The 25740-nt window shown below is 54.7% G+C and overlaps 1 protein-coding gene across 1 annotated transcript in view; it reads right to left on the reverse strand.

Moving 5' to 3' along the window:
* Positions 1 to 25733, reverse strand: part of CELSR3 (cadherin EGF LAG seven-pass G-type receptor 3) — a gene marked incomplete at its 5' end in the record, with an annotated part of 97668 nt that extends 71935 nt beyond the window's left edge. The window contains 4 exons of the mRNA XM_019537011.1: positions 133 to 248; positions 964 to 1186; positions 5999 to 6631; positions 22976 to 25733. Coding sequence (XP_019392556.1) covers positions 133 to 248; positions 964 to 1186; positions 5999 to 6631; positions 22976 to 25733 — 3730 coding nt within the window. The remainder of the gene's footprint in view (positions 1 to 132; positions 249 to 963; positions 1187 to 5998; positions 6632 to 22975) is intronic.
* Between the last annotated feature and the right edge of the window lie 7 nt (positions 25734 to 25740).

A 25740-nucleotide genomic window follows, 5' to 3' on the forward strand; every position in this document is an offset into this window, starting at 1 on the left:
CTGATAGCCACGACACCACTGTGCACTCACCACCCACACACCCTCCTGCCACCCTGTGCTGGAGAGGCACATGCCCTGCCTCTCACCGGCAGGCAGACATGTGAAGAGGCCCTGGCAGCAGGCTGCACGCACCTGTGGAGTATTTCAGCTGCACCTGCCCCTCGATGATCTCCACCGCCAGGAAGTCATGCTTCTCATTCAGGCGCCCATTGTAGAGCAGGAGGCCGCTGCGCTCCTGGGTGGCAAACCTGGCATGTGGAGCAGAGGACACATCATCCAAGTGCCGGGGGCCAGGTCCCCCTTGGGGCCCTGACCTCTCCAGTCCCCTCCAACTCTGAGCAGAAGTCCGCGCCTGGCAAGAGCTCCATGGGGACAGGACCTTCCCACCTGTGCTTTGCAGGAATCAGCCACTAGAGGCCAGTGTCATCCCCATAGAAATGCGGCGCAGGAGGAACTGGATGGGCAGGTTCCTAAGGGGATGCAGTCCCTGCTCAGAGGGGCTCAGCATCAAGTGGGGGGCATGGCCCTAACTCCCAGAGCACCTCCAGGAGCGGGGAAGGCCTGGAGCACCAGCAACACCTGCAGGTGGAGCTACAGAAGCAAAGGATGCACAGAGCACAGGGGGTGGGGGCGGACTGTCAGAATCCCTGTCCCCCATCCCCCCCACAGAGCTGCAGCACTTCACTGGGGCCTTTGCCCGGGTGGGCTCCAGGACCTTCAGCAGCTCATGGCAGAAGTGGCCCTGGGCACTTGGGGAGCCCTTGGCAGTGGGGTGGCCATCATGTGGGTAGTCTTGGATACATCGCAAAAAGCTTGGCCTGAGCTGACCCCAGTGTGCTTGGACGGGGCTGGGTGCACCCGTGGTCAGGTGAGTGCATTGGCAAGCCCCCAGGCCAGCAGCTCTGCTAACTTCCCCACTCCTCCCAGCACAGCACTGCCGGGCAGAGACCCTGCGGGACTTACGAGAGGGACAGGGTGAGGTGGAACCTCTGGCGCAGCCCCCGGAACATGACGAAGGACTTGGGCGGGAAGGCGCGGGTGGTCACCTCGCAGTAGGGCTTCTCGAAGCCCCCCGAGGGGCACTGGCACTGGAAGCCACCATCAGCAGAGTTGGTGCAGGTACCTCCATTGCGGCACACACCCGGGATGCAGTGCCCCGAGCGACTGTCCACTTCGCAGTTGTCACCTGCAGGGGGAAGAAGAGCAGAACGAGGGGCTCAGGACATGGCTTGCAGTGGGGAGCTACCAGCTTTGCCCTCCCAGACCAGGGCTCCTGCCTTAGGTCTCCCTTTCTGGTCACTGTAGGAACCCAGATGTGCACATGAACACAGAAGCACAGACCCCAGCGGCCAGTCCCCAAAACCCACATCCCAGGCTGCTGGGTCTGCATAGGCACCTGTTAGCCCTCCCACAAGGGAATGCAAAGGGGTGGAGCAGGGGTTAAAGCCTTTGCTATCCACAGAGAATACAGTATGCAGCCAAGGCAGGGCAGACACTGCCTGGCTGCTTACCCACCGGACAGGGACAAGCTCAGCTGCCATCTCCCTGAGGGCAGGTTCAGTACAGAAGAGATGCCTGGGCTGCAAACTCCACCCACTACCTTCAGCAGGGACCCATGTGGTTTGGGCACCTGGCTGGGAGCCATGATCTGCCCTGGTCTGGGGGAAACCAGCCGAAGGACCCAATGGACCTTTTCCATCTCAGATGCCCCAGCAGGCCTGCACCAGATGCATCACTGCTGTTTGCTAGAGTGGCCGCTGGGCGGTGCCACCTGCAAGCCAAGGCCTGGCTGGAACTTGACAGGAGTCAGAGTTCACCCAAGCTGAACTCTGTGCTGCGGCCCCGATGCAGGAAATACCAGGCCCACAATGGCTCCTCCCTGCTGCCCTTCCCAGTGCACGTGGGGCTTTCTGGCAGGACTGGGAATGCCTCCTTGACTAATGAGGCTCCCGCTCCCCATGCTGGAGGCCCCGCAGGCATAGTTGTAACAAGGGCAGCTCACTTGGCCTGGCTGGGTCAACCTGAGCACAGCAGGCTGGAGCTGGCAGGGGCCAGGGCAGGACCTGTGGGCTGGGCTCAACCAGCAACAGCAGAGCTGTCTGGGGAGCCAAGGTGGGGAACACGGGGCAGGCTGCCCATCACTGGCAGGGCTGTGTGCAGTGCCAAGGATGTACTAGCTGCCATCAGCACCACTAGATCCTCACCTCACCAGCTCTATAAAGACCACAGCGCCATCTCCACATGGCCCACGGCTTCAGTGCAGAATGGTCATCCCCACTGTGGGCAAAGACTGTTGGGGTTTCCAGAGAGGCACCTGGCTGAGCAGCCCAAGGGAGGGAAGGGCAGCAACACTCCCTCCCACCTGCCACCCACCTTGTGAGCACTTCTCCTGGCACATCTCCCAGGGCAGCTCAGGGAAATGCACTTAGTGCCACTGAAAGCCATAGGCTGGGCAGCCCCCATCGCTGAGGCCAGGTCTGGCCCAGGCAGAGGCAGGACAGGAGTCCCTCATGTGCTGCTCTATCACGGTGCTGCAGCCTGAGACCAAAAGGCCTCTGGTCCGAGCTCCCTGGGCAGGGCTGATGGGTACTGGTGTTGCGGTGACAGCATCCATGGCTGGAAAGCAGCTGACACCATCCAGCTCACATCACCGCAGCCCTCAAGCACTGACCAGGCTGTCACTGTGACCTCCCTGATAACAGACCCTGGCCGTCACTCCCTGAGTTGGGGCCTCACCAGAACCAGCAGCCCCGTCCATCTCTCACACCCAGAGCCCTAGAGCCAGCCTGCATCTCTGTTCAGCCAGGGGCCATTCCCCACCTTGCCCAATGTGTGGGAATACCAGGCCCTGCATCCCACCCCAGCCCTTTCCTTCAGCCCTCCCTGGTGCATGGCCAGAACACAGGACTTGACCCAGGCCCCTCCCATCCTGGTCCCATTCCTCCCAGCTCCCACAGATGCCATGTGGTCACCAAGGAGCCTTGTCACTACCTCCCCACGATGGGGTTCCCATACCCAGGCCTCTCCTTCCCACCCCAGCCCCAGCCCCAGCATCTGCTCTGGCACAAGCAGCCATGCTCACAGAGCTTCTCTCCCTCCCTGGAAACAGTCATTTCCCATTGTCTCTGAAACCACAGTGCCCTGTGTGCTGCCTCCTTGAGGGAATCAGTGATGTTTTCCCACCCTGCCTCCCTGCGACTCCAGCTCCAAAGACTTGGAGGGGCACAATGGGGAGGGAGCTGGAATCCAGCCTAGGACCCACTGCCCCGGCTCCCCAGGAGACACATCTGCACATCTGCAAGCCAGCAAGGTGTGGACTGAGCAGGAGGTTCCCATGTGATATGCCGTGCAGCCACCCCCCTCCCAGGAGCACAGAAACACGAGGCCACCCAGAACCCCTCCTGAAGCCACAGCCAATCTGTCCACCAGGCACCCAAGGGAACCAATGCAGGGGGGACCCCCAGCCAGCCTAATACCAGCACCGCCCTGGGGCAGGCACCAGGCTGCAGCCTCACAGCTACTTAGCAGCTGTGACGCCAAGGCCTAGCTCATGAACTGAGGGCCACAGTTGCCCCAAGGGGAGCATGGCATGGGGGGCAACCCCTGTGTCGGAGGGATGAGTTCAGGCTTCTCTGCGGGGGCTGCAGAGGTGAGGGATGAGGAGCAGCAGAGTCCCAGGGACTGTGGGCACCGAAGGGGGGCCAGGCAGTGAGTCTGGGGCATGTTTTCACTCTGGAGGAATCTGTCCCCCACACGCACACGGGCAGGGGAATGTGTGTGGCTGGAATCACCTCTCCCCACAGCACGGCAAAGCTCAGCTGGCCCATTACATCCAGCCCCGAGGGCCCAGGAGCAGCCAGCAGCAGTGCCAAGAGCTGGGCTGGGAGGGGGTGCTGAAGAGGAGGTCTCCAGGGCACTTAAGCACCATGCTAGTTGGCTAGCTGGCACTAGCTGACCCGTGGGGGAGCAGCCTCATCCCACTGTGCCTCCCTGGGGCTCACAGGCTCCACCCAGCCCTGGCTTCCAGGTCCTGGGCCCTGCCTGTCAGCCGGTGCACGGGGAAGGGGGGATGGGAAGCAGCAGGAAGTGACAGGAAAATGAGCTCATTAACCCCTGGGCTAATGCCTGTTCATGCTTCAAACCCAGGGGTTAATTACCACTGACTCTGCTTATCTTACCAGTCAACGCGCCTATGCTGCTCCAACCCTGCCAGCTGCCACCCCCTCCCCCACCGCACTCCAACCCAGCCCGGGAGACACACAGACAGGCCTGGGAGCCAGCCGAGGGACCCGCCGCTGTCTCCGCCTGCAGCCTGGGCTCTGGTGCTGCCGCTCTATGAGGCTGGTGTGTGGCTGGGGGAGCAGCACAAAGCCACCCAGAGGAACATCTCTATTTGTTGGGCCCTGCCACCCCCAGCTTGCAAAACCACCGGGCCTTTATCACAGTCCCATGTCTCTCTTAGTCCCAGCCTCACAGCCCTCCCCTAAGCTCAGCTGGGTCCTATGCTCCAGCCCCCAGCACCTGCTTCTGCCCCAGTTCCCTGGCAATACCCCCCCACCTGATCCTAACCCCTCAGCTAGTCCAGTGCTCCTCAGTCCCTTTGAGGCTGGAGCTGTTCCCAGTCCCCGGGTTGGCCCTGCAGCACAGACCTAGCTGTGTCTGCACCCAGATAAGGGTTTCAGTCTCATCCCTTCCCTCCGTGATGGCTGGTGGGATCCATCCTCCCTAGTCCCTGCCAAGTGAAGGGGATGCTGGCAGCTTGGCTTGGCAGTGCCCAGGACCTCTGCCACCATGACTCCACCTCCCAGCCTTCCTTTTCCCCCTTCCCTCTCCCCCAACCTGGCCCCTCAGTGACCAGCATGCTGGTGCTCTGCGTGGCTCTGCCCAGCCCTCATGACCTGAACAGCTCTGGGAGCCTCACTGGGGCCTGGTCCTTCATATGGGATGGCAGATCTGGTCTTCTGCCAACAGCCCTGGGACTGTCGCAGCCCGGAGGCTCCACCAGAAATGCCCCTCCCAGGGGTGCTGGCACTTCGCAGCCCTCAGAGAATCCCAGCCTTGCTGCAAAGGTCCATCCAACTGGCAGCCGCTGGGAGCCTGCACCTGCCGCCTCCAGCTGAAGGGGGTGGGTGAGGCAGTGTTTACACAACAAAGCCCCCAGGACACACAAATCTGTGATAGCATCCCCCCCAACTACTCCCTTCACACCAGGGAAATACAGGCTTCTTCACCATGGCAGCCCTATCAGCCCTCCACCAATGCAGTGCTGCTCCAGGCAGGCTACCCCTCAACTGGCAGCAGTGTAAGGGCACAGCAAAATAATTAATTTGAGGGATTGCTAATCAGCTTTATCTGACCTAATTAGCTCCCCCAGGCACCATGCAGAGCTGGAGACAGTCTGTGGCTGAGCCAGCCTACCCAGGGCTGGCACCTCCACCAGGGGCCTGGGCAGACGATGAATGGCTCTACCCAGCACCAGGCTCTGCCCAGCATGGGAGCAAGACACCTGTAGTCAGAGACGGCTTGGTCCCCACACCCTCCCCACAGGCTGGCCTGGCACCAGTACTGAGCTATCCCACTGGGTCTCCATGGGGCTGAAGCTGTCCCAGAACAGCATGGAGAGGGTCTGGGGCTCCTGCCAGCCTGGGCAGGGCAGATAGGGCCTGGCAGGTCAGTTTCAGGAGGGACTAAGATTTACCCCAATCCAGCCAGTCTGTGGTCTGGAGCTGTTTCCAGTGGGAGTCTGAAGTGCTGCCTTGATGGTCTAACGAGGGTACCCTGCCCCCATGCCCTGCTTTCCCTCCAATTCTGGCTCCTTTACAGGCAACCAACTGGCCCTGCTATTGCTGGAAAGGTAACAGCACAGACCCGATAGCCTATTTATCCCAGGAAAACAGAGATGCCTTTCCCCAGCTCTTTCCCCACCCACCACCAGGCCTGACCACGTAGCACGGGCACCCACAGGAGCCAATCCTGCCTGCTGGGCACCAGCCCTCACCTGTGAAGTGCTGGCGGCAGATGCAGGTGTAGCCGCCCTCCTTGCGGGTACAGACACCACCGTTGCGGCAGGGGTTGGAGTAGCACAGGTTGATCTCGGTTTCACAGTAGTCTCCGGTAAAGCCCTGGGGGCAGCGGCAGCGCAGGCCTGTGATGGGGTGGATGGGCCGGAAGAGGGTGGATGGGGAGGCAATGAAGGGGGCCGAGCTATCAAACTTGAGCACGGAGATGCACTTCATGTAGTTCTGGCAGGGCTCCCGCAGGCAGACATTGTCATCAAAGGGCAGCACCTCCAGCATGGAGGCCGCTGTCAGTGCCATGCGCTTCATGTACAGCTGCTCCTGCAGCTCCTCAGAGCTGAAGAAGTGCCGGCCACGGGGCGCCAGCGCCGAGAAGCTGACGTTGAGCACGGCCCCCCCCACGTCCGTGTCATTCTGGATGTTGAAGATGAAGACGTCCTCCTTGGGTGTAGCCAGCACGGTGGCCACCCCCTCCAGGAAGCTGGTGAGCAGTGGGGACAGGAAGCGCTCCTGCCACATGTTCTCCAGGCGCACTGTGATGCTGTTGGCCAGCATGTCCTCTGTGATGATGATGACGCGCAGGACGCACTGGGCCGTCACACTGTGGATCCCATCTGCAGAAGGGAGCAGGGAAGCATTAGAGCATCACTGCTGCTTGATAGGCACAGAGCCCCTGATGGAGCTCCAGTAGCAACCGCAGTGCCCGATCTCCCACCCCTGCCTTGGCCTATGCCCTACAGGAACCCAATTCCCAGTGCGCAGAGCAGAGGCTGGACAGCAGTTTCTGCTACACTAAGCAGTGGAGAATGTGACTGGCTTGGTGACACCCTATTACAGACGTAAATCACAGAAATCATAGAGACGTTGGGCTGGAAGGGACTTCCAGAGAGAGGTCACCTAGTCCAAGCCCCTGCCTGAGGCTGGATCGGCTCCATCCAAACCGTCCTGTATGAATCCATAACCTGACCTCTTAGTAAATGTGCTGAATGCTGCCCCTTAAATACAATGTCTTGGCATGTGTGGGAGCAGACTGGGTGCTCAGGGAGGGGGAGGCAAGATTGACAGCTGGAGGTGGGCACAGACACCGGGCTGCCTAGGCAAAGGTAATATACTGAATAAGGTGCCAGCCTGGGGGGTCTTGAGTTCTCGGGGCAGCGGGAAGGGTCTGGGCCAGGGGTGGGCGAAATGCAGCCCAGGGGCCAGGTGTGGGCTGCCAGGCCATTTTATCCGGCCCGCGGGGCCCCTAAAAAAATTTAGAAAATTAATATTTATCTGCCCCTGGCTGCCTGTCACGTGGCCCTTGATGGCTTGCCAAAACTCAGGAAGTGGCCCTCCACCCGAAATAATTGCCTGCCCCTGGTCTGGGTGCTTGGCCTGTGGATGCTGTGACAGTTTGTCCTTTCTGCCTTTCCTTCCTCTTTCCGGGGTCTCTAAGACTTGATGCCTGGTTCGCTGCTTCCTCCCTTCACACCATCTGCTCTCATCTCGCTCTGCTCTTCCTTCCGATACTCCTTCCGCTTGTTTTATTCTCTTTTATCTCACTCTTTCTAAAGAACAAGTCCCGGTCTGCCACCCCCGCCATCCTATTTGTCTCCACCCCCCAGAACCTGCAGTCTGAGAGCACAGTCACAGGCACGCAATGTGCATGCCCAGCCAACTGCCCACTCCCCCATACCCAGGCTGCCAGTAGCTGGTCCAGAGCTTCCCCTCTTATCACACTCCCACAGCCCCATCCTGCTCTAGCATGGCAATACAGAGTGCCTCCCCCAGACCTCAGGTCCCCAGGGTCACCTGAGGATGAAGGCATGGTTTAAGCAGGACTCCCTTCAAGGGATGTCAGGGAGAGAGCATAGCTCCGGCTGCCAGGACCCCGAACCCTGTCCTCCCTGCAGCAGGATTCTGCCCTGGGCAGTGAACACAAGGGCACAGGCTGGCTCCTGCATCTGAGACCTGGAGAATCAGCTGAATCCCACAGTGACTTGCACAGCCACTAACATGCCACAGAGCTCAGTACATAGGCTCCCCCCATGCTATCCAAAGGCAACTGGCTCTGGGGTGGAACAGCCATACTACATAGCAATACTACACAAGCAGTGGGCGGTGGGGGTGCTGAAAACACAAACGCTCCAGTGACGGCCATGCAGACAAGATGCAGAGAGATCAGCCCACGTTGCTACGCTTGGCCTCAGGGGAAATGCAGCTACCTGCAGGGTAACAGGGCAGCAAAGCTAAGGCCTGAGTCCAGCCAACGCGCTCCAAGCTCTTTCAGCCCAGCGAATGCCCAGGCCAAGATTTGCTGTCCCTCGGATTCTCCTGTCCAGCTTCAAGCCTCACTGGCTCTAGGGCACCAGATGTTCCTTGAAGAGGATTGGAGTTTTGCTGGTGACTACTTCTAATCTGCTCCAGTTCTGCGCACATGGGGCCGAGCCACAGGCTTTGCTGGGAAACTGCCCCATGTCCCATCCGGGGAAGTGTCAAAGGTATCCATTGCCCTGTTGCACTTCCTGCATTCTTCCCTGCTTCCAGCCACACTCCTGACCAACCCCAGTTATGCACTGGCCCCTTCTCTTCATGAGTAATCCCACTCCCCTGCCCTTCCTGCCCATGCACAGGCTCCTCCTCTCCTGCACTGTAGGGTCCTCACAGCAAGGAGCAAGCACTAGTGATGCCAAGCAAGGCATTGAGGGAACTAAGGATGCTGCAGAAACACTTCATCGCAGCCATGAGAAGCCCTGCTAACAGGACAACGTGTCTGCAGGCCTGACAGGCAGTCACCCGGGGGCAGCCTGTCGCTTGCCCTACCCGCCTCCGCAGGGCTGTTCTGAACCTGTGTGCCCTTCCGGTCGGTGGCTGCACTGCTGAGCTGCGACATGAGCTCAGTCTATCACAAAGCCTGGAAAACTTGGGACCAAAAAGGATGCTTTCCTCAGAAACCTGGCTCTGAGGCCAATACCACATAGGTCAATGCTCCCCCTAACCCCCGTGTTCAGGGGTGCAGAAAGGGTGCAGCTGGGGAAGGTGGCTCCCACCTGAAACAAATCTCACACAGCCCTGCCTGAAGCATCAAGGCCTTTTGAATATGCCAGCACTGGAAGGGTGCTGGGAAATGACAGATCTGATTCCCAGGAAAGACCTGTAGCCACAGTCCTTCCTTCCAGCCCCTCCTTTCCCACTTCAGTGCAACCATCTGCCAAGCACCACGGGGAAGAGCCTTGCCCCGAGAAGGAAGGGGGACTGCACAACCCCTGGGTCCAGTGTCTGACAGGGAAAAGCGCCCTCTCCGGTCTCCCTCGTGGGGGTACAAGGCATTTTCATTCTCGGCTATAGCTCACATTACTCATGCCAAGGGCCATCTTGGGGGTCAGGACTCAGAACAGGTATGTGGGGAGGGGGGAGCTCAGATTTCTGACAGTGCTCAGGGTTCAAAGAGCACATTAGTCTGTGCAGGGGAAGCAGAGATAATTGAGCAGCTTTATGACACCTTTTGCCACCATGAAGCAGACAAGTCACACAGCCTGGGGGAGCTCCCCCAGCCCCCTTCCTACTCCCTGTGCCACACCAGGGAGCTTGGGGGATTCTCCATTTCCTCCAGCCAGGACCTACTGCAGCCCCCAGGAGGGCACTTGGGTTCAAGAGGGACAGAAATGAGCACTGGCCACTCACAGTGCAATGCTCAGAGACTGACTGGGTCTGCAGGTCCCTCAGGACACTTATGGACATCATGCTCTGCAAAGGGGACAAGTCTCCGTTCCAGAAGTGAACCTGGCGAGTGCAGGGTCCTACTGGAACCTCATCCCCCTCATAACTCACACCAGCAGCAAGACGCACATCAACCTGCCAGCTGCACTCAGAGGAGACAGAGAACATGCCAGGGACTGACCTCCTCTTGGAACTATGAGCTTGCATGAACAGGCCACAACCCCTGCCAGGCCTTGCAACCTCACAATGCACCAACACTTCGCTCCCAGCATCCTGTTGGCCTGGGTGCTGGGCCCACTGTGTTCTTTGTGGGGAGCCCTAAGGAGATACTGCCATCCACGGTGTGATTGCTTTGTGCCCCACTGCAACATCCTCCCCTCACAACACAGTCAGAAAGTCTCCACACGGTCACTTAATCTTATGCAACTACTGCACTGAAGACACAGGGCCCTTTTGCTTTTCTGTAGGCTTGCAAGGTACCCAACTCCCTCCAGAGCCATGGATGAGTCCGAAGAGCAGGCGCAGCCCTTTCACTGCCTAGCCTTGTCCTCTGTGCCCCACACACACTGGCTCTGCCTGTGACAGCAGGAGCCCCAGCACAGCGTGACGGTGATACACGGTCTCTCCCCCACAAAGGGGATTCTAGAGAATAAGAAGTCGGACTGCTCCACTTCGGCCCATACATCTGCTCTCTCAGCATCATTACGTGCACACCTTTCATACTGTCTTTCCTGCAGCTAGAGAAGTGAAAGACGAGTTCCCAGTCACTCTGCCTATTTATAACCCACACCGGCTGCTCCTTGCCACTCCAACAAAGCACGTTGGAACATGCAGTCAACGTGGCAGCTGTCAGCAGGACAGCGCACCAGGAGCGTGACACTGCCTCCGCACCAAGCTAGGATGTCTTAAGCCACTGCCAAGGGGAGAACCGAGTTAATTATGGGTGTAAGCTGGAAATGTGTTTGTAGTCTCTGTGTCTCCTTCCCAACAGCCTGTGACTGCTCTGCTCCAAAGAGCAGCTCTGTGTTCTCACAGACCCGGGACCCAATGCATTTCACAGCCCCCATGCTCCTCACACCAGGGCCTTGTAAAGGGGAAGGCAGTGGCAGGCAGCTCAGTAGCTCAGCCAGGGACAGGGCAGAGAGAGGATCTCATCAGTGCCACGCTCTGCTCCTGCACTGATGACCCTGCAAACAGGAGAGAACTGCATCCACCATCTCCTACAGCACTGATGTCACCTGAACTTTGAAGTGCTGCATGCCACAAGTAAGCCTTGCCACCATCAGGCACCAAAAGGCTCCATCCTTCTGCCTTTCACTGCCAGACAGCTCCCACAGGCCTGGCCAAGGCCACAGGTGAAGCGAGTTTGGAGGAGTCGGTTGGATCCCTGCCCAATCATCTTCCTCACTGTGGATCACAAGGCACAAGCGGCCTCTCCTGTGGCCAGGCTGCAGGTCTATAGGCAGTGCTGCAAGCTGCAGCCCTTCCCAGGGCCTGGCTGGAAGCGGGTCTGAGATGAAGGGCCAGTATCTTTAAGGACTGTGGCGGCACCCCTCCACACCCCCTGCATGCAGCGATTGAGCTGAGCTGCCAGCCTCATGTGGAATCATTGTTCTCTCCCCTAGGCTGTGGCTCGGGGACACCAACCTTTTGATTTCCACAGCCCTGTTTGAAGTCCAGAGCTTGGGAGGATTTAAAGATTGAAATGCTCCCCCCTCCCCCCTCCTTTTTCCCCCACTTTTAAAAGGTGAAAGCTTTTCAGCAACCCTGAAAATTCCAGAGCAAGCCTCAGCCACAGACATCAGAGCTGCAGCTCTGGAGATAAGATTCAAAGGGGAGGCAAAGCAGGGGTGCCAGCGCTGGCACCCAGGAGCTAATCTCCTGACAGGAGGTTGGCTTTCTCTTTCCTCTTTAAATCAAAGTCAGCAGCTGTACGGGGAAGCAAAGCAGGAAATCTCATCCCAGTTCTGCCGGTAACCCCTCCTGGCTCTGAGGAAGAGAGGATGGGGGAAGTGGAGAGATCCAATACCTACGGCATGCCAGGGGCTGAGAACCTGCATGGGTCTCAGGGGGGGAAGTGACTCAATATTGGGGCTCCAACATTTGGGTATCCTGAATGTCTGGGCTTCTCCCACCTGTTGGTACCTAGAGCCCACCAAGAGGACAGGGATGCAGCACTGTCCCACTCATAGGGCTGCTCTTACACAAGGCCACCAAACTCCACAGCTCCGGGCACCAGTTGGGCTCCAGGGTCAGAGGCTCATCAGTGAGATGAAGTACCAACTAGACCCCACCACACAGACTCTGACTGGACAAGGGTAGCTGGGAAGTTTTCGCTGCTGCTGCCTCTCCTTGAGGAAGGAAGACTTACCTGGCCACCTTGAAAATGCAGCCACTTTTGATGCCTAAGGGACAGGCCAGACCTTGTGTCACAAAACACTGTGACTGCCTGTACAGACCTGCATCACATCTCCTCCTGGTCAGGTACACTACAGTGGGCGAGTGCTCTCATACTAGGCCTTAAAAGCTGAAGTGATGCCTGCCTCACGCTGTCTTTTACAGAGGCAAGGGCACTCTATACAAGCACTGAGATGAGGTCCTCACGTCCGTGCCCTGCCAGTGCTGTGTGCTGGTAAGGAGGGAGACATTAAATGTTATGTGGTTTCTGAACCAGTTTCAGGGGCCGCTTGCACATGCGGCCGTTGTGTCTCCCCCCATTCTGTCAGTTCTCTGGGGATCGTGGCTTCGACAGCGCTGTGAGCAGAGCAGAGGAGAGGGAAGGGAAGGGGATGGGGCCCTGCACAGCAGCCCCACTCTCCTCTGCTGTTTCCTGCATTTTTCTTTGCAGAAATGGCATGTGGTCTATGCATCATCCCTGCCCCCCCTCGCCTCAGCGCAGGCACACAGTTCGGTCCAGGCTCAGCAGAGACACAGGGGAGCTCCCTCCACTGTGTTCCCGGGCGTTTAACGCCAATCAATAGGAGAAGAGGCATTTGCCTGATTGATGGATGCTATTAGGCCTTGGCTAGCCTGGTGCTGGGCTGGAGGCCGCTGGCAGCAGAGCCTCTCAGGAGCAGGAAGCCTGCAGTCTGGGCTGGGGGAGGGGGCAGCAGGGGAGTCTGCATTTGGCTTCTGCCCTGCCTACATTGAGCCTGGAAAGTACAATTAGCACTTGCTGTGCTAGGGAGGCCATTTTTACATAACGGGAAGGAGCTCTCCTGCGTTGGCTGGACTGCAGACATCCCCTCCTTCCCATCGCCCTGGCCCTGGGGAAATACCATGTATCTAGGTCCACGAAGGCAGTTTTCCTTAAACCCCACCAGGAATAACTGTTCTTCTGGCGTGGTTTAGTACCCACTGAGGTGTTAGGGCTTAAAGCCCATTTTATGGAAATGGGAGACTCCTCCCTAGCTTGTTCCTGTGGCCATATGGCTCAGGGCAGGCAAAACTTGGGGGGCACCCAAATCCCAAGCCTCCAAGCTTGAGCCAGCATGAAGGATGCCTGACAAAAGTCTTTGGAAATATCTGAAGCCCCTGGTGGGGGTGGAGGAAGTTTGCCAGTTGTATGGTCACTTATGGTTCTGGACTGACTCACGGATTTGGATTTGTTTTGGCTGATTTGGCTTGGAACATGAAAAATTTAATTAAAAAAAAAAAAAGCCCTGAGCTCTAGGGAAGGGAGGGGAAAGGAAATGCAGAAGTCACCACAACAGCACAGAAGAGAAGCAAGCAACTCTTGCCCCTGCCAACCCAAGCTGCCCCCATCCTGTCTGACAAGGAAAGAGCTTCCCCTCCCTGCCCCTCACCACCCCTATACTTTCCCCAGCCCCATCCTCCGGGAGCAGTACACTCCAGGAAGGACAAAGCGGCCATGCAGCACTAGTGAGTGTGGTGACTGTTGCCTCTTCAATGCCATGGATCGATCAGCCCCAGCCGGGTGAGGGAACTGCAAGGAAGGAGGGAATTCCACCCCCCATGCCACAGCTGGGGCCCAGCAGCTGCTCTGAGCCATCTGTTCAACACAATGGGCCCGGTTTGACATGGCCCACGTGCTCCTAGGGTTACGCGAGTAACAGCCACAGCCATTGTCACACTCTGAGCAGGGCAGTCCTGGCCTCTTCTGTCCTGTTGGGATGGAGACCTGGGAGGACAAGCAGCCTGCCTGGCATCTCAGATATGTCAGCACTGGACCCCTCCCCTGGAGCCAAGCATGTGAACTGCTCCCCCACCACCTCGGCACCAAGAGGGCAGCTCAAAAGGCCACTGGCCCATGACAGAATGTGGCCCAGAGCCAGACTCTGGAGGAGCCCTTTCCTCTCCTCCTCCAGTCTCCTCAAGGAGTGCTGTGTTGTGCTGGTGCTATAGGCTTCGTCTGCTGCCAGGGCTGCCAAGTTCACTCTACCTCAAGCAGCTGCCTACACCTGACCCCTCAGTCCAGGTCACAAAGGGCGCTCTCCCCACTGCCCCCAGGCCACCTGCTCGTCAAGCTCGAGGGTGCAAGCAATCACCATGCTGCCTTGGCCAAGCCTCTGCCTCTGCTCCACACGAAGAGGAAGCAGATGGTTAAGAGAATGACCCTTGAAATAAAACAAAGGAAGCCCAAAGCTGACAGGAGCCACTTACCCCCCTGGGAGCAGTTTTAATCACAGAATCCTCCGCCACGCTGATTAAATCCAGGCCCCACCAGCAAGCGGAGGGCTGGAGGGCCAGTGGCTGGTGAATATTCATGCTATTCATGCACTGCTCAGCGGGGTGTTCGGGAAACATACCTACAGGGGAAGGGGTGGGAAGCAGGGAGGTTCGCACCCCGGGCACCCCAGGTTTGGCAGTGGGGACTGAGGAAGACAAGGCTTGTTTCTTGGGCATTTAATAGATGTCTACAGTTACACAGCTAGAGAAGGGTGCAGCTACTGAGAGGGAAGGAGCAGCTCACAGCCCCTCACTCCTGCACCAACCATACAGAAAGCCCCCAGTAACCCCACACAGCACCTGTTCCCAGGAGAGCTCCAGCTATGCAGCTGGAAAGGGCTCTGCCACAAGCTCCCTTTTCCCTAAAGAGATGCCCATCTCTGTGGCCTGAGAGGGATGGGTTGTCAGCTGCACACCCCTCTTTCCAGCTGCATCCCTCATTCTTGTGTCAGACATGGTGAGAGTGATTAGCCTTCACTTTGGGAGCAGGATGGGTCCTCTTTCATTCACTGAGCAGCCTGGCCTTGCCTCAGTCCATGAGGTGCTCAATGTGGCATCAGGAAGGACCGGCTCCTGGTAACTTTGCAGGTGAAGAGAGGCTGCAAGGTCTCTGAGGCTGTGCCAGAGTTAATGGCCTGAGAATTGAGGCCAAACTCACAGCCACATTCTGCAAAACACCTTCAGAGCAGCTGTCAACCCTACACAGCTGGTGCTAGCTGTAGCACTCCAGGATCTTCATCTTCTCTCCAGTCACCCTGGGGCCTCTTAATTTCCTCCAGCTGTGAAACTGCCCATCCCAGGGCTCCCACTGCACATGCGTACCCCCTTGGGTTTGCTGCTCAGAGCCCAGAAGCACAGAGCTTTCATGAACATGTAGGCACCAGTGTCCCCTCTCCTCTGGCCAGAACCCCCATAATAACACAGCTGGGTCCATCCATGCTGGGAGTCACAGACAAAACCTGCCTTTATTTATGGCAAATTTCTTTGTCTTCATACCCCTTCCTCATCTCTCTAAAGACAAGAAAGATACGCTAGCTCAACCCTGACCAGATCCACCAGCCAAGACCGGTCCATCTCCTTATTGCTAGTGAAAGTTGGTCTTCTCCTTGGCATGCCACACTGCAATCCCTGACTCAAGGCTCCTTGCTGAGGCTGCCAGCAAACAGATATGATTGTGGGCAAGCATGACGGGGCCAGGGGGAGTGGGAGTTAACCCTTCTTCCACATGCAGCACACCATGATCTGATCTGGCTAGGAAATAGCAGAGGAGGGCATAAACAATCTCTGAGGGGACATCCCCAATCATCTCCTAGCCCAGCCAGTTAGGAGAGCCAAGGAAAGCTTTCCAATAGATGTAGGCAGGGGAGTAAGGAAGTACACTTCTACCACGCACCCAGGGAATGAGAAGTGAAAAACTACACCTGTCCATATGAACAGGAGCTCATGGAAATGCCCTGGAGTGACAGCATATATCACGGAAACCACAGTGAGGGAGAGGACACGCTTGTATTTCACATGGAGCATGGGACAGCTTAGAGAAGAGCTCTAGTACATCCCTGGCTGTCCTTGTTTTTTAATGGTACTGTGGCAGGTGAAGCAGATTCAGCCTGGTTGCAGAGGTCTGAGTTAGCCCCACAGTACACAGCAACCAGCACCATGCGGCATCAAAAGCAAGAAAGGCATTACTCCACTCCCTGCCCCAGCCAGCAGGGAAGGGTGAGGAGCAACATATCACTTATCCCTCAGCTTCATCACACTGGGCTGTCTCATGCAGTTCTTCCATAGATTTTTACTGTTTAACCAGATCCTTGTTCTCTTGCCTTGAGGATGGGATTTGTCCCAGTGCTCTTTGCAAGCAGAGTTCCTCTTCCCAAATCCACAACCGCCAGCTCCAGTAATCACTGTCTTAGTCTCACAAAACGTACCCAATTGCCATGGTTGCTGGCTACTCTCAGAACTGTAGGCCCAGGTTAAAAGACTGTCAGGAAGGTGACCTCTTGTTGAGTGTGAGGACAGAGACACTCTGTTGGTTTCCCTCCAGTATGTTCAGGGTACCAGTTACCCTGGGGCAGGCCCTTGGCTACTATAGCTCTACATTGTTTCCTTGAATTCAGTGAAAGTTGCCAGTTTAAATGAGTTATATCAAGCAAAATATATTTAGGCACAAAACTAAAGACAGGAGTTAAGGCAGAGCCAGCAAAAAACGAAGCACCGCCCCACTCCAATTCCATTTAAGATCTCTGTACTCGATCCCTCCATCCTTAGACACAACGTTATGAGATGATTATGCCCACATCACAACCACTGCTACCTGTGGAAGCAGCAGGCAGGGAACAGCTTGTAGTCAGATGCCATTATGTGCTGAACATTCAAGCTTAAATATCTGGGTAGTCACTCACTCCCAAACAGCATCTTACCTTCTCTCCTGGTGCCCGGAGCAAAGCCAATGTTGAAATAGTCTGTACGTACCAAGGCTGCAACACACCTACTTTTCCATTACCTTACCTAGCCCTCCAGGCAGGGACCCACGAACAAATGCCTCATAGAAAACATTTCATTCAGAAAAAAGTCACCTAAAAATAAGCTTTTCTACATTTCCTCCAGGATTTTAGTTTTTAGGGAAATCAGTAACCACTGATGTTTATCTCCCTATTCTATGTCATAATCATTCTTTTGGCATCACAATTAGTTGCCAAAGAGATGATTACAACCTCAGAAGTAGAAAAGGATGACTTTAAAGAGTGGGAATAAGGAGCAGGAGAAACTCCTACGATGATGTTTTGTGGAACTATCTTCAGAATTTAAAAAAAAAAGAAAAAGTGAGAGACTTTTTTTTAGATGAATGTTACTCACCATTTTCCATAAGGTATTAGCTGCAGCTCTTTCTAAATTGCTGATGATCATTTCAGGGATCATTGCAAATCTGGTCAAAGTGGACTTTTATAGTGTATTGTCATGAATTTAATCACTATGCCTCTAACCTTGACAACTTGAAATGCAGAGATTAAAATACCACTTCCAAAGATGCTACAAAACTGGTAGTGAGCAGCTAAGCTAAATACACAAGTTCTGCATTGCGCTCACCAGCCACTAGTCTCTAACGGACTTAAATACCAAAGGTGGGGCCCCGCATAAGAAAACTTTAATGGAGAGGGAAATAAGCCCTGGAGGAACTTTGCTTGCTACAGAGGAGAGATTTGACTCAAAGTGTTTAAACATAGGGTCCAATAACAAATTCATCCCAGGTGATTTCAGCTGCTAGGCTGGGATACACAATGAAAACTGCCTTGGATAACTGTGCCCTAGCCCTTTCAGGTCTAGCACATGATGAACAACATGAAACCGTGACCATGAAACCAAAGCAAAAGGGCAGCTAGTTCAGAGACCTGAACACAATTATTAAATGCTCATTGTGAGCCCTCCCTCTAATGCTGCAAGTAGCTAAACACTCAGCTGGTTTTTCATGATGGGCTCCAGAAGCAGCCCTAAATGAAGTGCATTGCAACAGACCAGCCTGGAAATACCACCAGCCTGGTTGACTACTACAAAATCTTGGGCTCCTGCCATGTGGTAGAAGCAAGTCACTGGTGCAGAGAACACAAGCCACAATAGCTACTGTAGGACTCACAAGTTACAACCCATGTGCCCTTGCCATATTCCAAGAAGTGGACAGTCCTGGGCACCTGTACCCACTGTGAAAGACCTCAAGCACTGCTGAGATGAAGGAAGTCCCATGTGAAATGCCAGCTACCACCACGCTCCTTGCTGAAGGGAGCTGCCCTACTAGTTTAGACCAATGGCTCATCTAATTCAGCACCCTGTCTCAACAGCAGCCATGAACAGATACTTAGACCCAAGCACACAGAGCGGGTTTCATCTACAGATGAGGCCAATACTGACTGGCTCTGTAGAAAAATGCATCCAGCCTCTTTGGGTATTGGGCATGTTTGACAGTCAGGAAAGCTGACTTTGACAAGCTCAGGAGGCTTGTTGGCAAGGCCCTAAGGGACCATGGCTTGACAGGGAGGGGAGTTCAGGATGAGTGGTTGCTCCTCAAGGGAGTAATCCTGAAAGCACAAGTGATGCCCATCCCATCTTGGAGGAAAGGCAGCAAAAGGGCAGAGCATCCCCCTTGGCTGTGCAGGAAACTAGTGGACCTCCTGCATCTAAAAAGAGAGACCTACAAGGGATGGAAGTCTGGAATCATTCCAAAGGTCCTGTAGGGAGCGAACCAGGAAAGCCAAGGCTGCAATCGGATTCCAACTGGCTACACGTATCAAGGACAATAAAAAGCCCTTTTTTAAATATGTGGGGAGTCGGAAGAAAAACAAGGGTAACATTGGACCCCTGCTAAACCAAATGAGACAACTGACAACCGACACCCAGGAAAAAGTCCACCTGCTTAATGGGTATTTTGCATAGGTTTTTCACCAGCCCCAAAGGGACCGCCCTGCTTAACATGCTGTGGGATGGCCAGGGTGAGGGTGAATTTATACCCTACACTGCTGTAGGCCATGTAAATGAACAGCTTGGGAAGCTGGACACCTTCAAGTCAGCTGGTCCGGACATTTTGCACCCCAGGGTACTTAAGAAGCTGGCAGGCATCATAGCTCAGCCACTGGCACGGATCTTCGAGAATTCGTGGAGCTCAAGCAAAGTGTCCAAAGATTGAAAAAAGCACCAATGTGGTGCCTTATCTTCAAGAAAGGGAGGAAAGTAGGTATAGGGAACTACAGGCCTATCAGGCTGACCTCTATCCCTGGGAAGATCTTGGAAAAAATTATCAGAGAGACCATCCTTGACAAACCGGCAGATGGCAACATCCTGAGGGATAGCCAGCACAGGTTTGTTACGGGTAGGTCTCGCCTGACCAATCTCATCGCCTTCTATGACCAGGTAACAAGGGAGAAGAGATTGACATCATATATCTGGACTTTAAAAAAGCCTTTGATCTGCTGTCCCGTGATCTCCTCATGGAAAAATTGGCCAACTGCGTCCTCGGCTACATCACAGTCTGATAGCGGGAAACTGGCTCCAAGGTCAGAGTAGTAGTCGATGGGACTAAATAATCATGGAACTCAGTGACCAGTGGTGTCCCGCAAAGCTCCATCCTTGGACCTATACTCTTTAATATCTTTATTAACAATGTAGACATTGGTGCTAGAAGTGGACTGGCCAAGTTCGCTGATGACTCCAAACTTTGGGGTAAAGTGTCCACACCTGAGGGTAGACTGCTGATCCAGGCTGACCTTTACAGGCTCAGAAAATGGGCAGATAAAAACCTAATGACATTCAATACTGAAAAATGCTAGGTACTCCACCTTGGGGGGAAAAAAGCCTGCATCATGTTTATAGGCTTGGCAGCGCGACGCTTGCTAGCACTATGGTCGAAAGGGACTTGGGGGTCATGACTGACCACAAGATGAACATGAGCCACCAATGCAATGTTGCAGCTGGTAAAGTGAGCAAAACTTTGGCTTGCAACCATAGATGCTTCTCAAGCAAATCTCAGGATGTCATCCTCCCACTGTACACAGCCTTGGTTAGGCCACAGCTGGAATACTGCATCCAATTCTGGGCTCCACAATTTTAAAAGGATGCGGAAAAGCTTGAGATAGTCCAAAGGAGAGCCACCCGCATGATCACAGGGCAGGAGAACAGGCCTTATGGAAATGCGTAGGCTCAGGGGAGACTTAGTGGCTGCCTATAAGTACATAAGGGGTGTGCATCAGGATCTGGGGGAATGCCTGGTCACCAGAGCTCCCCAAGGGATGACAAAGTCAAACGGTCACAAACTCCTCCAAGACCATTTTAGGTTGGACATAAGGAGAAAACTTCTTTACTGTCTGAGCCTCCAAGGCCTGGAATAGACTCCCTCCACAGGTGGTGCAAGCACTTACTCTGGACTCTTTTAAGAAACATTTGGACATTTATCTTGCTGGGATCCTTTGACCCTAGCTGACTTCCTGCCCCTGGGGCAGGGGGCTGGACTCAATGATCTTCCGAGGTCTCTTCCAGCCCTAACATCTATGAAATCTATGACAGAGCCTTCCACAGGGATTATAAAAGTGCCTGCAGGAGAACCTACCCATCCCCTCCCAAGGGATCACATTCTCTTTGAAACCTGCTGCTCTGACTGAAACCCTCCCTTTCCCTGATCCAAACAATTCTGTCATTTGTGCTGTCAGTCAGGGGGGTTGTCATTTCAGTCTATGTGCAATAACACCGCTTTATGTCTTCCATTCCACTTCACACATTATGAACCTTGGCAGACAGAAGGTTGTGGTAGGTAATAAATACAAGCAGCAAAGCAACCAACTAGAGATGGCAACAGAAAAAGCACTTGCCCTTCGACTGAATAGTATCTATCTGTATTCTAGCTTTCAGTCCAGCCTGTAGCCCTCTGGTGCCTTCCCAGAGACCAAACAAAATCCTACAAACAGAAATGGAAGCTTCTTGGATATACAAAACGTTCTTGGACAGTTATGGGCTAAGAGCTCAGGGTACTGTGAAAACAGGCTTTCATTACTGTGAATCTGCAGGAGCAAATAGGCTCACAAAATGAATCTGGTGTCCTTGCAGGCACTTTGGGAAGTAACGGATGCTAACAAAGAAGGCAGGGAAATTTTAATCTCGTTTCAATCACTTCTGCCCAGTGCTCTGAGTCCTTTCTTTAAAACGGTGATAATTTGGTGTCAATTTAGGCTGCAGCCATGGGGCTTCCCCGACACATTTATCTAGCACCATGTGCCTGGTAGAGCTCAGAATAATAAAATGGAAGGGACACAAGAAAGTGAGAGTTTAACAGAGCTGGGCCTAACCTCTGAGATAACACCAATGCCAACAAAGGCACATCCCTGCTTTGCTCTCCTGCCCCCCCTCTACCCCCTAAGGCTCTGTTCCCTTGTTTCCTTTCCACCCTCCTCCTCTCATCCATGAGCTCAGCCTTCTCTCTTCTCATTTCCGCTGGAAAATGACAGCACAGTAATTTCAAGAGCCTTCTTGTTCTAAGGCAGTTGACGGCAAGACCTCAGGACATGATTTCCGCCCGCCTTTGTGCAGGGTTAAGTGAGTGCCGAGGCAGAGCCTGCATAAACACGCTCAGGCAGAAGCGAGAAAGGTCAGCCCAGCTTCCCCCATCTCTAGCAATCAGCGTGTGTGCCTGTGTGCCTCAATGTGATATCACCCTGCCCTGCAGTTATAATTAACCCCTAAAGAACCCCAATTTAGTGACGAGCTGTATCTGGCTCCACAGGGCAGTGCGGAAACGGATCACCACGTAAAGCCTATGCTCCATCTTCTGAAGGGAATGAGATCTTTATTTTTCCAGCTCCCCCCAGCTAAGCAAGTGGGTGGGGGATGGGAGGAGGGTTAGATGGCAGCTATGGATCTGTGGCAAGGCATGAATAATGTAAGCCTCCCTAGGTACAGATGGAGAACTTCAGCACAAGTGTCAGTGACCCCTTCAAATGGGCACCTCCCAGATCTCATTCAGCAAGTCACACGTGGGTTACTTGGCACAAATCAGGACTCAGTGTCAAAGAACACCTTCCACAAGGTAGGTAAGATGCTCTGGTGGTAAAAAGCAAAGCATCAGTGTTCAGGAGCTCTATGTTCAAATCCTGGCTCTGTTTCCTGTGAGACCTTGGGTGAGTGCCTCAGTCTGCCCTTATCTTCACCTGTACAGTGGGCCTAATTACAGGGTTACAGGCACAGTCAGTAGAACGTGTGATGTACTCCGCAGAACAGCCCACACAGACAACGTAGGGAGCACAATTAACACCTTCCTCTACGCCTCTAGTGAGATTGTTCATAGACCCAGCTTTTGCACTTGCAGTAACTCAGACTCAAAACCAGAAGTCAACATTTGTGAAACTGCTCTGGAGCCTTTAACCCCAAAACGCCCTGCAGTCACCACCTCTCTACAGTCAGAATGTCAATGAAAGCCCTGTTTGGGGAAGGCGGGAGAACAGAAGCGGGGGGAGTTAGAACCAAGAGGAAAATGTTGACTATAAATACACGAACCGGTTCATTTTAAAAGGGATGAGTTTGACACCCAAACTGAACCAACAAGGGCTGGGAGCACAGCACAGACAGTGGACTTGCTCCCTGACTCAGCAGGGACTCAAAGCAAAGTAGATGTAGTATATTCAGCCTTGTATCAGATGCACCCAGGAGCTAGCAGAAGCAGTCTGTTCAGCCACCAGGGAAAACAGCTTGCTTTGCAGGCCAGTATCCTCTGGAGTGTCACAGATACTCACGCTGACTAGAAAGTATGTCAAAAAAAACACCTAGCCACCAGATTCAGATGGAAAACCTATCATCTAGCTGAATAACAGTGCTTTGTTTTTGCATGTCATCAACACCTTTGGTGCTCAAACAAAGGTACTCTAGTAAAGTGAATGCTCTCACAGCCCCTAAACATGTCTCATTTTAAATGAAATAATGGTCCAAACACTAACAACGCAGCACTGCAATATACATGTTGGAGCACCCAGCCCAGAACCACTCAGGCATGTCTAGGAAACATTCCCACCATCTCAGTCACAGAAAGAGTTTAAACATCATACCTGTCACAGTCACCAGCATGGAGGCCACCAAGGGACGGTTGTTGTCCAGCTTTCGGCTCAGCCTCAGCTCACCGCTTGACTGATTTACAATCAACAAGTGCAGTTCATTTCCCCGTTCAAAGGTGTAGAAAAGCCTGTCAGACACATCTGGATCATAGGCAGGGATCTTCCCTATCACACCAGAAGGGAAGGTGTTGGACTTGTTGGAGACATAGTTATTGAAGAGTATCTGGAAGTTCTTAAGGACTGGACTGTTGTCATTTTGGTCAATGAGTTTGATATGGACCATGGCTCTGCTGACCAAAGGAGCTGATGTGGCCTGGACCACAATTATGTACTCAGGCTTTGTCTCGTAATCCAGGTCAATCAAGGCAGTGAGCTCCCCAGAAAAGATGTCCATCTGGAAGATCTCGGGGATGTTGCCTTCCACAATCTGATACATAATCTGGGCATTGGGCCCCTCATCTGGGTCAACAGCTGTGATCTGGGCCACCACAGAGCCTACAATGCTGTTTTCCTTCACCAAGACTTCAAATTCTTCAGCTGGGAAAACAGGAGCATTGTCATTCACATCCTGAACAGTGACTTGTATGTGGACTGGGGTTCTCTGAGGAGGCACCCCCCTGTCCACAGCATAGGCAGTCAACTCATAGACAGGAACACTCTCCCGGTCCAGCCTGCGGACGGTGCGGATAATCCCAGAGGTGGGCTCTATGGTGAAATCCCCATCTCCATCCTCACCATTCTGGAAGGTGTATTGTACCCGCCCATTGGTGTGAGCATCCCGGTCAGTGGCAGAGATCTGGAGCACGCTGGTGAATGGCACGGCATCCTCAGAGATAATGCCCTGATAGTGAGCACTGACAAACTGGGGGGCATTATCATTTACATCATTCACCATGATTTCTACGTAGGTGGTGTCCGCTTTCTGAGGAATGCCATTATCCTTGGCAGTGATGGCCAAAGTGTAGGTCACCTGGTCTTCGTAGTCCAGCTCCGCCTGCAAGGTGATGGCCCCCGAGTCTGGATCAATGCGAAACTGAGGAATGTTGTCCTCTAGGTAATACGTGATCCTGGCATTTTCCCCCACATCATCATCAGTAGCACTGATCACTACTACTGTGCTGCCCACTGGACGGTCCTCATTGACACTCACCGAATAGTGGGCACTCTGGAACACTGGCCGATGGGTGTTGGCATCTGTGATGTTGATATGGACATGGCAGATGTCATGCAGGGTCCGGTCAGAGGCAGTCACCGCAAGCACATAGTTCCTGTCCTGCTTATAGTCCAGGGGCAGAGAGAGGGTGATCAGTCCCACACCGCCCTGAGTGCTGATGGAGAAGCGGTTGCGTGGGTTCCCCCCAGTTATCTGGTAGCTGATGGCACTGTTCACATCCCGGTCGATTGCGGTGACGCTGAGAACACTGGTCCCCACCGCGGCATCTTCATTCAGACGGATGAAATACTCCTTCTGGGTGAACTCAGGGCGATTGTCATTCACATCCATGACTGTGATGGTGACACTGGCAGAGGTGGATAAGGATGGAGAACCGTGGTCCCGAGCCTCCACCCCAAAAAAGTAATGCTCCACTGACTCTCGGTCCAGCGGGCCACTCACTGTGATCCATCCGGTGGCGCTGTTCACCACAAAGGGGGTATTGGCTGAGACCCCTGTCAGTTTGTATTCCAGGCGAGAGTTCTCCCCATAATCTGCGTCCACTGCCTGGATGTGGATCACAGAATGGCCCAGGGGGGCATTTTCCAGCACCGAGATTTGAAATGGGGTGCTGACAAAGATTGGGGCATGGTCATTAATGTCCACCACTTGGATGCTGACCATGCCTGTATTATTAGACAAGGGAGGGCGCCCTGCATCCTGGGCACGGATCCTCAGGGCATACTCGCGTTCCACCTCGAAATCCAGAGGTGCCACTACCTGTATTTCCCCGGTCACGCTGTCAATGGAGAACTGGCCCCTGCTATTGCCACTGATGATGTTGTAATGGACCAGCGCATTGTTGTCCTTGTCCAAGTCAGTGGCTGTCACTCTCAGGATCTCTGTGTGGGGCCGTACGTCCTCTCGCACCTGGACAATGTAGCGCTTCTCGCTGAACTGTGGGACATTGTCGTTCTCATCCAGGACGGTGATGTAGACCTTCACCGTAGCTGACCGGGGACCAGGCTCCTTCCCCTGGTCGCTGGCCTCCACCACCAGCGCGTACTTCTCCATCATCTCCCTGTCCACTGGGCCGCTGGTGGTGATGAGCCCCGAGCGGGGGTCGATCTCGAAGACAGCATGGGCAGCGCGCTCGTCCACAAAGCAGTAACGGATGTTGGCGTTGGGCGGCGAGTCAGCATCCGTGGCCCGCAGCTGCAGGATGGGGTAGCCCTCCTCCACGTTCTCCCGGATAGTCTCGCGGTACTCGCCCTGCTCGAACACGGGGTCGTGGTCGTTGCGGTCGGCCACGGCCACGGCCACCATGGCGGTGGCTGAGAGGCGCGGCATGCCGTGGTCCACAGCCGTGACGCGCAGGTAGTGCAGGGCCATGCTCTCCCGGTCCAGCGCCCGCGTGGTGGCGATGAGCCCGCTGCGCGGGTCGATGCGGAACAGCTCCAGCGAGCGGCTGTTCATCAGCGCGGCCAGCGAGTAGGCCAAGCGCCCCGCCTCACCCGCGTCCGGGTCCGCCGCCGCCGCCGCCAGCACCGGCGTCCCCGGGGGCTGGTTCTCGGCCACCTGCACCTGGTAGTTGTAGTGTGGGAAC

Source organism: Crocodylus porosus, unplaced genomic scaffold, assembly GCF_001723895.1.
Source record: "Crocodylus porosus isolate Cpor-Errol unplaced genomic scaffold, CroPor_comp1, whole genome shotgun sequence".
Lineage (NCBI taxonomy): Eukaryota > Metazoa > Chordata > Crocodylia > Crocodylidae > Crocodylus > Crocodylus porosus.